At 46.7% G+C, this 15,045-nt stretch overlaps 1 protein-coding gene and 1 non-coding gene across 2 annotated transcripts; both read right to left on the bottom strand.

Moving 5' to 3' along the window:
* Positions 1 to 664: 664 nt before the first annotated feature.
* Positions 665 to 8,057, bottom strand: LOC119318257 (ankyrin-1-like). The gene is made up of 10 exons (XM_037592784.1): positions 7,932 to 8,057; positions 7,783 to 7,848; positions 7,507 to 7,695; positions 6,477 to 6,605; positions 4,607 to 4,746; positions 3,176 to 3,259; positions 2,542 to 2,655; positions 1,528 to 1,698; positions 1,365 to 1,444; positions 665 to 959 (listed from the first exon to the last, which is right to left on the bottom strand). The coding sequence occupies exons 1-10, from the start codon at positions 7,954 to 7,956 to the stop codon at positions 911 to 913; spliced, it is 1,047 nt and encodes a 348-aa protein (XP_037448681.1). The 5' UTR covers positions 7,957 to 8,057; the 3' UTR covers positions 665 to 910.
* Positions 8,058 to 11,081: 3,024 nt separating this feature from the next.
* Positions 11,082 to 11,155, bottom strand: TRNAE-UUC. Its single transcript has one exon. It is a non-coding gene; the product is annotated as a tRNA-Glu (tRNA).
* Positions 11,156 to 15,045: the final 3,890 nt, after the last annotated feature.

Below are 15,045 nucleotides of genomic sequence, written 5' to 3'. Positions count from 1 at the left end.
GATCTTTGAATCAATGGATGCCAACGCCCACTTATTCTGTTGTCGATTCAGGAATAGAGTCGACGGCGGCTGGGTAGACGCCCTGTTTCTTCTGATTTTGGCCGAACACCTATGATTTTCTTTCTTCGATTTGCTCTTTCTGTATGCACTTGATGAAGTAACTCACGTGAGTGCATAGCGTAAACCAAGAAGAGAAAACAATCAAATCAATTGTTAGATCATTGATGTTAATCACAAAAGATAAGAAATTTGCTTTCTCCTGATCGATCTCTTGAACGGCGGTGCATCTCTGCAGTGGGCGGCTGATTTCTCCAGCGATCTGGCCATGATCGGCAATCTTCGGAAGGAAGCCCAGCAGTGGGGGTTTCGCCGGAAGCGGTTCCATGCGCCATCCCTTCTGCGCTGGATACTCTTCTCACCGCCGCTGGCCGCAAAGGGCATGTGCGTGAACGGGCCCCTATTCACTTGATGATGGGATTACATATATAGCCCCTGAAGGGATACGACCGAAGGATGTGAGGCAACCGCCTCGGTTAGAAAAAGCAGGGATTATTTTATTGGTGACGGCTCTCTTTGCACTGGAGTGTTATCCACCGCACTTCATTTGCTTGGCGACTTCTTTTCCCTCTTCGCTTCATCTATTGAACTGTAGTTTGCTTTTCCATAGAGAAAGAATTGCCATATACTACAACCCTCTGTAAAAAAATATATACTGCAGTTCTATATAGAGAAATTGTCAGATACAGTACTACTGTGCTGTAGTATCTGATATTAGGGAAACATGCAATGGTAATACTCCCATCGGACACTCCGCTGTACTTTCTAACAAAGGAAACCAGTCTTTGCGCAAATGAAGAAACTCCTGAGCCGTTCCAAGTCTTCAACTGATTCCCCTGCAACACCCAAATAGTCACCTGGCTTTCGTGCTCTGAGACGTCTTCAAGGACTTCATAGCTTCCCTAAATATTATTGGAAGGAGAAGTATCAGATACTATTTGGAATGGCATAGTTATGTCTGGCACTTGTAATTCTGTAGGCACCATTGCACGACAGTATATGCATGCCTCTTCCTAAATATCAGCAAAGTACTACTCAAGGGCAGATTACAGAGTTACTACTATACGTCAGGGTAGGTTGGTGCATTGGCATTGATAACAGTACAAAGTGGCACTCCGAAATCCTAACAAACACAAAATAGAACGGAGTCAAGTTCTCGACAGTCTCATGACAAGGGCGCATGCATGTACTTGCAGCATAGGTAACTAATACTGTGCTTGAGATGTGCTGAAACACGGCCAGCCAGCTACCAATGCAAGGTCATCGCCAAAAGGCATTAGTGTAACCAAAGAGGCAGATGGGTTTACCGTAATGCATCCTCGATGTCAGTGTCCACTGGGTCCAATTTGAGTCCATCCAAGAACCGTTCACTTGCACCCTCGTAGTCCTGACGATAAACACAAAAAGTGAACGATCATAAACAATTTGCAATGCCAAGAGAAAAACAGCCAGCCATATCCTCTATGTAACCTTCAGTAGCATCAGAGCGTCACCCTGCTGGCGACAAGCTTTTGGCCAGTGAGGCCGCATTTTTCTGCATTTATTAGCATCTAGCAAAGCCTTTCTTCCATTGCCCATGTGAAGCCAACAAAGGCTCCTGTCTGAGAACAAGACTGCGTCATCAGGATCAAGCTGCATTGCCTACATCACACAAGACAAATCGACAGTTCAGCTTACTAAGTTTCTTTTAACTCACATTGAATTAGTTAACTGGATAAAAAAACAGTTAGGAAGCTGTCAACACTCAAACAAGAAATCTACACATTTTTTATTCATACTAGCCTACATAAAATACAAATTAGCAAGTCTACAAAAGCCAGCCTAACATACATTTACTAAATATATAGCATAATGTTAAAGTACACTCATTTATTCTATTCTAGTCCTAACAAGAAATCTGCACATAGCTGCAGAGTAACTTTTGAACTAAATAACTTACATTAAAAAAAGCTTGCTTTTCCATTATCCCACTCGTTCATTATAGTCATCCCTGTGTTTTTTTTCTGACTGTGAGGCAAAGGCCACTCCATTATCACATTATCACAGAATGAGTACTTTGCACCACGAAATTGAGAGGATACATGACCAAAGCAACAAAAAGAAAGACACAGCATACTGTCAGCTGAACCCTGATCTGAACAAATCCTAAGTTATTGGAAATAACAAAGCCAGCTAGAGCCTACGCCCTGGACCATTTCAGTAGGAACCTTCCCATGACTCAAAGTTTTTGATAAACGACACCCAGCTCCATGTGGAGCTCCAGGTATTCTGGTATATTCTTGCCCAAAAGTATTACGTCGGACTATGCATTCAACAACTAATGCAAAACAAGGATAAAATTCTTTTGAAATCATATATGAAGTTTTGAACCTTAAATATTTTCAGACACAGCTATGCAAGAAACTATAAATTATAATGCATGCAACATAAACTGAAATGCTGGAAAGCTAAACAAAGCAAGAAATATATGGTGCTTTAATATACCCGACTGTACAATTTTGCTGCGACAGCATAATCTTTTTTCTTTAAAGAGATATTCCCTAGTGATATAAGCTCTGATGCCACGATTTCCCGTTTAAGCATGGGCTCCTCCTGAACCTACAGAACACCAATTAAATCAATTCTATGCAGGATACATGTGATACATTATATCTGACCAAACAACCTTAATGTTTGCTGTAAATATATGGAGGAAAAAGGATTTGATTACATAAACGTATCTTTTCTCAAATTTCTATGACTGCACAAGCATAATATTTTGACTTTTTGAGTACTTGTGATAATCTCCTAACATCCATGCTCAGTATTGTAAGTACAAAGCCAAAATTGTCATAAACTGGTACAATGTTTAGGTAACTATTAATATCCACATGGCACATATGCAGATGTCCTCCCCAGCCGCAATGCTCCACAAGTTTTTTCAGAAAAAAATGGTTACGAAAGTGTCCAGTACAAGGGGTCACAAATTGCAGCATGCCACAGCTGCAGCCAGTATGAAAAACAAATGCCAGAAAAGGAAGTACAAAAACAAATTCAGTATGGAAAATAAAAAAAGAAAATGGGTACCCAACAAAATTAAATTCATGGACTTGACAAAGCTCAGATGAATGTACAACACCTTAACTAGGAGCTTGATACATTCTGTTGAGTTAGCATCTCTAGCAGCCATAAGAGGTGTCACACCATTTACCATCTTGTTGTACTGGAGAAATATTAAGATATCAGCCCCAATGGTCAATACATAGAACTAAACTGATGAGGCAAGCCCTTCAGCAAAGAAAATTGATTCAGTACACACACAGTAAAATCAGTGACAAGGTTATTTTTATCAAGATAATGCCACGATTACCACCGCATAGCATTTATTTATGATTGTTTACATGGAACCTGCAAGCAGAATTGCATGGTATACTGCCTTTCCGCTCATATCAATCTGATGTGAATTATACAGCCACAGTATTAATGGAGCATAAGCCATTCTAGTTTACAGATCCAGACTGTTTTGTTTCAAGAAAGATTCGATGTTTTAATCATCACCGGCCAGTCATTAGAATCTTAAACCCCAACAAAAGCAATGCAGCCATCAAGAAGACAAGTTACTAAAACCTGAATATGGAACCACAACTAGAAAACAAAGAAGATGATGCATGACGCCAGCATTGAGAACGATTTGGGAGGCAACAGCGCCCTCACACGGTCACACCCACAGCTTATATGGGAAGATGGATGAGCCGGCAGGGAAAGATTATGTGAGGGATAGACACGCAGAAGAATTTGCAGATGCAGGTAGAATTGGGTGCGTGAAAAGATATTTTCAGAGGGGGCGTACCAAAGCAAGCCTCTTCAGTGAAAATTAAACAGCTCCCATGGCATTAACAAAATACACAAGTCAAGAACAGTGTGAATATGTTGTGGAACCTTATAGCTTACTACTCCCTCCGTAAACTAATATAAGAGCGTTTAGAATACTAAAATAGTGATCTAAACGCTCTTATATTAGTTTATAGAGGGGGTACCATATTGGTCAAGTAAACTTCATAAAATTCCAGGTAGCACTCAAAAACAAATGGCGATACATGATAGAGACTAATCTATTATGGCCAATATGTAAAAAGAAAGTAATCATATTAAGTAGTTTTATGCATGGAAATTAGCATTGAAGGGACCAAAAATGAGAAGATGTGCAGTATTATGTGCCCGCATTCCAAAAATAGAATTATATTCGAATGCACTGTACATTTGATAGTATAGTGCTATCAATTTGAAAGAGAAGTGGATGAAGCATACTTATTACCAGGACACTATGATGAGATGTAGCATTACAACTACTACACAACTAGGGGCATGCAGAAGAGAAGAAAAATGTACTGAGGATTTCAAGAGTTCAACTATGCAGCACAAACACCATAGCAGCATCAAGCAACCATACACAATCAATTAAATAGAACATGACAAGACAGACAAGGGAAAAAATTGCAAAACACAAGTAATTAAAGTTCAAAACATATAGGGTAACTTGAGGCAGAAACGGTATGTACTTAAAACTTACATCTGCATTGTGGTCCAATAAAATCTTCACAGCACCATATTGCCCTTCACCAGCAGCACCATGAAGTGGTGTTCCATGAGGAGCTACCGAGTCAACATAAGCTCCTTTTGCAAGCAAAAGCTCTAGCATTTCACAATTGCCTGGGAGAAAACATGGAACTTATTACAAAGGGGAGAGGTGTTTTCTGGCAATACAACAACAACAACAAAGCATTTAGTCCCAAACAAGTTGGGGTAGGCTAGAGCTGAAACCCATAAGATCTCGCAACCAACTCATGGTTCTGGCTCATGGATAGCTAGCTTCCACGCACCCCTGTTCATGGCTAGTTCTTTGGTGATATTCCAGTCCTTACAGATCTCTCTGGTTTTCTGGCAATCTCTACTAAAAAAATCCATGAGCTTATAAGGTATGATGGTAGGGTTTTTTTGTGACAATTTCTTTTGTTTCTGGTGTATCCTGGACCTGTGTTTGCCTTGATCATGTGCTACAAAAAATCCCAATGAGGACTTGTTTGGATTGGAAGGAATCAAAGCCAAAAATTTCATCGTTAAGTTAACTTTTAATATGAGTATTTAGTGATGGGGCCTAATTCCCATCAAGGGGGATATTCAGTAAGATAAGACCATGATCTACAGCATGGCTACTCGATTCATGATTCATCAGGTTCCCAGTTCACTACTTCCTACTTTCCAAAGTGGAGCATGGACCTCTCCAATTCAGTAACAGGAGATGGGTTCACAAATACAACAATTCTGGTTTTATGGATCTAGTTAGTATGCAAGGTATTTTTATCTCTGTAAGAATGTAAGATGAGAAACCAAGTAAGATGGTAGGTATTTTTGTGACTATTTCTTTTGTTTTTTGGTGTATCCTGGACCTGTGTTTGCCTTGAGTAACAGGACTTGTTTGGATTGGAAGGAATCAAAGCCAAAATTTTCATAGTTAAGTTAACTTTTAATAGGAGTATTCAGGGATGGGGCCTAATTCCCATCAAGGGGGATATTCAATAAGATAAGACCATGATCTACAGCATGGTTACTCGCTGCCACATGCACAATACCAAAAGACCAATGCAGGCAAACATGAAATCAGCAAGACTCCTTTTGTTTTGAATTTTCAAGTAATTCTATCTCTCAAATCCTGTGTCTGATTGACGATCTGTGCTCATTGTTGGCTTTGCTGTGATGATACCGTCAAAACTAGATCCCACGTAGATATGTTTCGATAACTTCTTTTCGTTACTAATTGCCAGGTTAGAGCCACTTGCTTGGCAGGTTATCGATATGTTATAGCTACTTGGTAACCAGGTTATTAAGTCAGTTACCAGATTATTGCCACTCCACACCCATGTAAGACTGGAATGATAGTGACATGTATTAGGTTATTTGACTTCCCAATTAGGTGAAATTTTAGGATATTGCACATGCACAACAGCTAAGCCACTATATCCATGTTGAAGTGTTTAAAATATTAGTAATTATGCTACACAAAGAGCCCTGGTTTGATACAATACATGCATGAACACGGTAGAACTTCGTCTAATGGCTAAAAATAAATATATCGATGACTTTGACTAGAAGCGTGTGCAGGATTATTATTTAGTACAGCTAAGAGTATATCAGGAAATACCACCAAACATCTACTTGGAAACATAATATGCCGCGCATTCTCAAACAGCCTAATGAGTCTAAAACAACATGCACATCGGAACAGAGAGACATATTACAAGAACTTAACCATCAGGTTTGAAGATAATTTATTAGCACAGAACAATATTAGTAAATTAATATATGAAACAAACGCAAATAGCTCCGAATAAGATAAGACAAAACAATTTGTAATGCAGAGATATGTGTTTATAGAGGTGGACCTGATTCAGCGGCATAATGTAACAGGGAAACCCCATCATTATTGGCTTTGTCTTGATCAGCACCATGATCGAGAAGATACTCGGCAGTACCCCCACTGTGGTATGTTGCAAACAACAGAGGTGTTCTACCTATAAAACAGGACAAACACACAAAAATGAAATTATATCAAAGCACTTCTCGGCGTAGCAAGAAATGAGATCTTTTTTGTACGAAAGCATGTCTTATCTCCAAAAGCATGCCACCACAGAAGTTTCCTAACACTGCTTTGTCTTCTCTGAGAGCATATAGTTTAGATATGGCTTTCCAAGACACACAAAGTAGACCCATCGAATTAGATATGATATGAAGCAGGATTTTCATAATGCTCGAGAGAGTATTGGTTAAATGGAACTGACACATGAAAATTAGACATAATAGACTACCCGAATAGAAGAACCAAATGCATCCTCAGAGTTGGAGTGCATACATATGTGCAATAACTAAACAACCAAACTGTCCTAAAATAAAAAGTAATTTGCCCTCAAAGAGTAGCCTATTTAATTACTTATATGAACGGTGCTTATGTAGGGTATTCACATTCAGTATCATAATCAAGCCCGACTTATTTCTTCCCTTAAAAAGACCGACTTATTTCATATAAAGCTGCATGATCATGAGTTAGCACAACATAATATGATAAATCATAATTTTATTTTGTGAGATAAACATTGGTGCTTATGACACATTGGTTCATACTGAGGTAGATAATCTTAGGCTCTGTTTATGGTTGCTGGACTGTGTTGTGCTGAGCTTGGAGCCGCGGCAAAAGCTGGTTCGAAAAGCTGGATTATCATAATGCACCTCTATGCCAAGCTCAGAGAAAGCACAAAACAGTCAGATATCGTGAGACCTGACCTACAGATCAAGCAACCCTTTGTGAAAAATAAATCCAGCATGTAAAATGGCACTTGATACAATTTGACAAAACCTACACTGAATGTGTGCGCGGGGTCCTAAACCGACAGATTAGGGTTCTGAAGATAGATGGACCTTCCTTGTCGACCAGATCCACATCTATGAGCAGCTCCTCGACGAGGTACCTGCACACCCGCAGGCTCCCTCTAGTGGCGGCGATGTGCAGCGCGCTGAAACCTTGGAGCTTCCCGGCCTCCTCCACCCTCAACCCCTCAATCGCCTCCTTGGAGTGGCCCCTGCCCATGTCCAGCACCATGACCAGCGCTGCAACGGATTGGGGCCTCCAAATGTTAGCACCGAAACCGGATGAGGGTCGGAATCTGGGGCGGGGGAGGGGAGGGGGCGGCGCACCCTTGAAGAGGGGGAGGTTGTCGTCGGAGGCCGCCTGGAAAACCATGTTCAGCACCGGGTCACGGACTGGGGCCGGAGGGGGCAGGGTTAGGGTTCCGGCCGGGGTTGGGGGTTAGGGTTAGGGATGGGGTGTGGGGAGAGGCGCTTACCGTGACGAGAGCGAGGCGGCGCCATGGCGTCGGTGGAGGAGGATATGGTAGGGTTTCGGGGGGTGGGGTGGGGTGGGGTGGGGGGAGGGGAGAAGGGGCTTGGAGTTTTGAATCGAGAAGAAGAAAGAGCGGCGAGGAAGATGAAACCAAGCGAGGCGAGGCGTCGCCGCGAGCGTGACTGAGGACGGTGAAAAGGGGAATTTGAGGATTTGCCACACCTTTCCTTGCACTTTGAGGATTTGCCCTTCTTTATTTTGACACTGATGATTTGCCACTACTTTGTCAAAAACTTGAGGATTTGCCCTTTCTAACCGATTTGAGATTACACTATAGATTGAATGACCAAAATGCCACTCTTGCCATAACCAATCCAAATTAGATGCTTACGTTTTCTCCTCTGTTCGTCCCGCAGCCGACGGCTCGCCATGCCTCATCCACCTGCCGCCCTGTGTTGTGCTGCTGGTGCTCCTCCTCTCCCCACGCTCCGGTAGCGTCGTCGAGCTGCTGCTGCTCCTGTGCGTTTGCCGGATGTGGTGCGTGGAGGGTGCCGTCGACAGTCCGAGCCCGAGGACGGTGGTGTCTGTCCATGGTGAGCTCGGCGAGGGCACGCCAGACAGGAGGCAAGCTCGGACTACAGCGTTTTTCTCTGTGTATGCAGCAGTAGGAGCAGCAACAGCCGGGTGCCCAGGTGCTGGAGCACGCACGCACACAACACACGCACAGATCACGCACTCACGCCCAGGTGCCAGAGCATGAACGCACACAATGTACGTACAACACTAACACACACACAAAGCACGCCCAGCACACGCACGCCTAGCACACATCGCGCACGGCCAGGTGCTAGAGAATGCGCGCACACAGAGCACTCACGCCCAGGCACACATCAGCTGGTCGTCCGCCTCGAGGCGCCGCCATCCGTCCGGCTCGAGCGCGACATGCTTTTCAAGGATGCCGTCCAGTGGTCGCCGCTGTCCACGGCGGACCGCGAGCTCGACGGCGATGAGGCCTGGCTGCCAGCTTGAGTCATTGCAGTGGATACGTGCGTCGCCGGCAGCCGTTTCTTGCCCCTTGCGACGCGTACGGCCGATGCTGCTGCCGGCTGGCCTCCCGCCTCGAAGACGAGAGCGTCCCTTGCCACGTTGGTCATGCTGCTCGCCGAGGCCGTGCGCGTGGCCACCGCAGCCTCGCGCGGCACCGTCCCGAGCGGCGGTACAGGATGGTTCTGCGCCAAGAGATAGCGAGCGAGGAGCAGATATGGCAGGGGGAGGCGGCAGCCTGACAGAGGTCAGCAGCGGTTGGGGATAGCCGGCGGGAAGCGTCCCGGCTAAGGGAGCGTGGAGTCAAAGAAAGGGCGGCGGGGAGAAGAGAGGCGAAGGGAAGCTCGCGGCGCCGCCGCGGTGTTCATGTCAATACTGCAATACGTGAGATCGTCAGAAAGAATGGGAGAGAGCCAAGCGTGATTCGATGTGCAGTTCATGGGTATTTTCGTCTTCTCATGGCGGGCCCATCTTATCAGGGGCAATTCCTCAAGTTTTTGGAAAAGTTGTGGCAAATCATCAGTGTCAAAATAAAGGAGGGCAAATCCTCAAAGTGCAGGGAAAGGTGTGGCAAATCCTCAAATTCCCCCGGTGAAAATGGGCGAGCGCCCTCGTCAGAACAGTGTTGTTTCTTTCTCCCACTCCCACTTCATAGTTCATACAAAGCAGACGGATTACACGCAAACCGAATGGTTTTCATACAAACCGAACGAAAACATTTATATTTAAGAAAACTGTGTATTTCAAACCCTGGTCTAATTTACAATCCCGAACTGCAATACATCTACATTACAACACATATGCCGGCTCAGTCTCTCGAATGTGCTCATAGGGATAGCGTTAGAAGGGACGGAGAGGGACTTGGTGGAACCGATTGGCATAATGCGTTGGATGTATTATTGAGCCTCGAGGGCGAGTATATATTAAGTAGAAAACTTGAAGGGCAAGACGCCTCCTTGAGATAAGATGAAAACAATTCCTATCTAATCGCGGACAATCTCTAAATACCAAATATAACTCTAACAGGTAGGGTGTGCATGTGTATTCATAGTGACGAGTGTATGCGTGTATGTATGAGCGCTTGTGTTTGTACTGTATTGAAAAATGAACTATAAAAACTGGTCAGGATTCAACCTTCCCATCCTCATTGACTGGTTTTGACCAGTTGACTTAAGTCAACATGCCCAGCCAGCAAGCCACGTCAGCAAAAATTCCAAAAAGTATATTTTTTGCCAAATTTGGTCAAAAATGAATCAAAATAAATCAAGAAAATAATACTAAGTATCTGGAAAAGGTTTTCATTTTTTTTATTTTACAGATTTTCAGTAAACAGTCTAAAAAAATCTTTTGATTTTAAGTAAACAATCCCAAACTTTTCCCTTTCGATTTTCCTGATTTTTCATCATTTCGAACATTTTTCAAAAATTTCCGAAATCAAGCCCGTACTTTTTTTCGGTTTTCCAGAATTTTGAACTATTTCCTATCGATTTTACAGCTTTTTATGTTTCTATTTTGCGTATTTCTTTTACTTTACAGATTTTTTATATATTTACTTGATTTTTCATTTTACTTTTTTTTTAAATTTTGAATTTTTTTTCTGGCATGGCTTGGTGAGTGGATATGCTGACTACATGGTCAATGCGTCAAAACCGGTCAATAGGGAGGTGAGGGTTGAATCCTGGCCGGTTTTAAGAGCTCAGGATGGTAATGTAGATGGTATTAGGGTTTGGAGTTGTAAATTAGACTAAGACAAGAGTTGGGGAATGGAATATGCACTTATCTCTTTATATTTCGAGCATATTTTAACTAGACTATACCCTGCTACGATAAAACTAGTCTACAGCCAGGGCAGATCGCCTGTCTCACGACATGTCTTGCCCATGTCCGGCAACTCGCTCATCGGAATGTTGGATGACCTGGAGGGATATGCTTCGGTGAGAAGGGAAGATATCCTTAGCAAACAAAAGATTAAACTTACAAGCATTTTTTATGGTTTTTCTGTAGCTAGCCGGAGCTGCAATTTGGGTATAGTCAAAAAAATATTTTTGATGGTTCTCTGTAGCTAGCCGGAGCTGCAATTTGCGTATAGTCAAAAAATTTAAGAAAAAGGCTCCATTGCCGGGATTTGAACCCGGGTCGCCTGGGTGAAAGCCAGGTATCCTAACCGGGCTGGACGACAATGGATTCGTGACCAATTTTCAGATTCCGCGCTTATCAATAGAGCACAGCACGTGGGCTGCCTTGCTACTTCGTCCGTTCGGAAAAACTGCCATGCGTTTTTTCCTAAATAAAAACATTTTAGTCAGTTCTGCTATAATTTTTTTTGAAATAGAGACAAAAAACTTTGCCTCATCCATTATTTAAGAAGAACAAGAGAGTTTTAGGTTACATTATGACTTTTGCTATAAGTCACTACATACTAATTTTTTTTTACAGAAGTGTACAGATGCAAATGCTCATGTATACTCCCTCTGTCCCAAAAATTTTGTCTTAAATTTATCTACATACGGATGTATTTAATACTAAAACGTGACTTCATACATCCGTATTTAGACAAATCTAAGACAAATTTAGACGCATACACGCGTCCCTATAAAAACAGATAGATCCTACCCCTATGAGCACCCCTGAAAGACTGAGCTGGTATATTATCTTGAGATTTATGAAGTCATCACAGACGTCTCGTAGTCGACGGGAACGTCTTCTAGCTGGGATACCACTGTCCTCTTAACCATCCAACCACATGTTGGTTCGTCACTACATACTAACTGAACCTACTTTTTTTTTGCAGGGCAACCTATTAGGGCATTTCTAATCGATCCTCTAAAAGTTAGTAGAGTATCCGGCAGAGAAAAGTTAGTGGAGTAATACTCCACTAACGGTGGCCGCACCTAGCTAATACCCTAAAAGTTAGTGGAGTAAAAAATAAAATTGTATATCTTTTGTCTCCTAGCCGCACGAACTTCAAACACTACAAAATACATACCTTAAAAACGCATAGCCGTCACAAAAAGTTTCATCGTCGTGTTTCTCAAATAAAAACATGTGAATTTCACCCAAAAGATGTCACTTGAAACGCAATGTTTCATCGAATATCACCACGAACATAGTATGTATATGTTATGGTTCGAGCCAATCAATGGCATGCACCACCACTCCTCGCCCCCACCACTCAAATGATGTCGTCGGCGACGAAATCAACACCATCCTCTCGGCCACCACGACCACCGCCATTCTCTCGGCCACCACCACCACCGCCATCCTCTCGGCCACCACCGCCCCCTCAGCCACCACCATCAACACCATCACCGTCACCACCACCCCGTCGGCCACCACCATCAACACCATCATCACCGCCACCACCAACATTCCAAAGAGAGGCTTACAAGATCTCTCCATACGTGAGCTCCCAATACTTTCTTGCAGTTTCATCCATTACGTTTGGATTCATGAACATGATAGCGCGTTTCTCGGCCTTCTTGGCATCACAAATCCGTTCCTCCTCAAGTGCAAGCCTACGCTCCTTCACCTTCAACTTTCTCTCTTCGGCCGCCAACTTGGCCTTCCATTTCTCATCCTCCAACGCCTTGAGCTCGTTCCAACAAGACGCGAGGTTTTCTTTTTACCTTGTTGGCATTTCATCGAGCACTTGGCGGCCGCGGTGCTTCTTGCTGGTTGCGGCCGCCACCCATGCCGGAGCGGCGGCCGTAGGGGCCACCAGAGTTGCAGCATGAGGCATCGATCTAGGACGAGGCACTGCTTTGGCCTTCTTTATCTTCTTCTTCACAGCCGCCTCGGCGATCGCCGACGCCGTTGGCTTTCGAGTCCGTTTGTCTCTGGTAGGTGCAGTAGGAAGGCGGCGTGCCACTGCGGGAGAGGCGGTGGCCACCCCGGAGGCCATTGGAGCGGTTGGAGGAGGAGCTTGGACGTGGTTCTTTTTATCAAACTGTCGGGGGGATGAACCCCGGGCAGGCAACGGAACCCGAATCCTTTTTCAAAACAACGGGGCCGGCGTCGCCCCTCAGGCCGGCACACGCTTGGCTGGGTCCCTCGACCCAGCCAGGCCTCGTAACTCGGCCAAACTCTCCGACCCGGCCAGGCACCTCGACTCGGCCTCGGCAACCAGTACAAGACAGCCGAACCCGGCACGACCAAGGCTTCCTCAACAAGCCAGCTCCACCTGTGGTGTGTTCCGCAACCCAGCCACAGGTCAGCTCCCGTCCCATCTAGGCTGTACGATGGGACGAGTCTTCAGCCACTGATGACCAGGGCAACAGTGCCCCGCCCATGCCTCTGGTCAGCCGGAGCATGGCAACAGTGCCCCTCACCTACCCGCTGACCAGGGCCGGCGTGGCTACAGTGCCCCAGTTGTCACCATTGACGACAGCAAGCGGTGACCTAACGGAGCGCCACTGTACACGACGACTCGGCCATGCCCTGACGATCGACAAGACGGCGCAAGTCCCCCTAGGCACGCGGGGCCCGCACCTAGGGGAACCCGGCGAACCACAGGCCCCCAGCGGGTCCCAGCCCGGGTCCGCAGACGCCGACGACCCGGACCCACCAACTTGTAATACCCCTGGGGGGTTGGCCTATAACCCCCCCAGGAGCCCTCGCATATACAGGGAGGTGAGCAAGCAGGAAGGCATAGAGAAATTAGCCACCAAACAGCAGAATCCACCCGAGGAGAAGGAGCAGCCTAAGCCTTGGCCAGCCTTCCTTCTCTCTCCATACAACTCCAGGAGCAACCTTGTACTATCGCGTATCAACTACACTCAGCAGGACTAGGGGTGTTATCTCTCCGAAGAGCCCCGGACCTGGGTATGTCTTGCGTCCCACGCTCGCTCATGCCAACCCCGCCTCTACAGCCCACCAGTGCCCTCGAGCCTCCTCCTCTCTTTAGCCATCCCATGGCATCTGCCGTGCGCCCACCACGACAGTTAGCGCCCATCGTGGGGTAGCTCGAGGAGCTGGCTGGGAGCATGCTTCAGACGGGGATCTTCTCTGACTCCGACGAGCCCGTCACGCTGGCGGACGACGTCGTCGACGCGCTCGCCACCTCCTTCGCCGCGCTGCACATCTGACGAGTACCCCAGTGAGGTACTCGGCTACTCCGACTCCCCCCTCTCCCTCGGCGGTGGCATTTCCGTCGAGGCAATGGACGTCCACGTGGAGGTTTTCGTCACTGGCACTGGCGCCTCCTCCTCGTCGAGCAAGACGAGGAAGGCTGCCAAAGCCAGGGCTGCAGCGGAATGGACCGAGTCGTCAACCCCTTACGCGACATGATGCAGATCCTCTGCGTCCCCATCGGCGCCGACATCGACGCCACCAACGTCGCTGAGGCCCGAGCCCAGCTCGAGGAAAGGAGCCAGCAAATGCTGGACCTGTCCGAGACGCTCGCCGCCACCCAGCGCCGCCTGGATTCCGCTCAGCTGGAGCGTAATGTCGTGTACGGATTCACGCCCGCCGCGGCCGAGCCGAGCCGGGTTGCCAATGTGCATGCCCGGGGAGGAGCAATCGGTCGCGCCCTCGGTGCCGTCCCGACCGTCTATGAGACGCCAGCGAAGAACATGCGCGCTGCCCAGGCAGCCGCAGTCGACCTGGATCAGCTCACGGGCGAAGAACTGAAGGAGCGCATCGGGCGGATGCGTGACCTCCTCAACGTGGCCAACACGCAGCAAGACCGCCTCAACCAGCTCGCCAAGCCGGCGGGATCCGGTTCCGCCCGCGTCGGCGGACCCGGCGAACTTCAGCACACAGCGTCCTCGCCACCCGGCGAGGCGCACTCCGCCCGAGTCCGGACTCGGCGTGACCCGGCCGCTACGATCGCCGGCGGTTTGGGCGACGAGCCCATCCCGGAGAACCAGCGCGGACCCGGCCAGCCTGGCCGGCCTCCGGCTCCAACCGACCCAGCCCCCCGCGGCCTACATCGTCTTCACCAGCCACGACGATGATAAGCGAAGCGAGCGCCTCCCTCAGCAGGAGGTGAACACCGTCGTCCCGGCCAAACCAGAATTCATGCACTGGTTGGACCGCCCGGTCACCTGGACCCGGGAAGACCACCCGGCTGTCAT

This window comes from Triticum dicoccoides, chromosome 1B, assembly GCF_002162155.2.
Source record: "Triticum dicoccoides isolate Atlit2015 ecotype Zavitan chromosome 1B, WEW_v2.0, whole genome shotgun sequence".
Classification (NCBI taxonomy): Eukaryota; Viridiplantae; Streptophyta; class Magnoliopsida; order Poales; family Poaceae; genus Triticum; species Triticum dicoccoides.
This window is presented reverse-complemented; position numbering and strand designations above follow the sequence as displayed.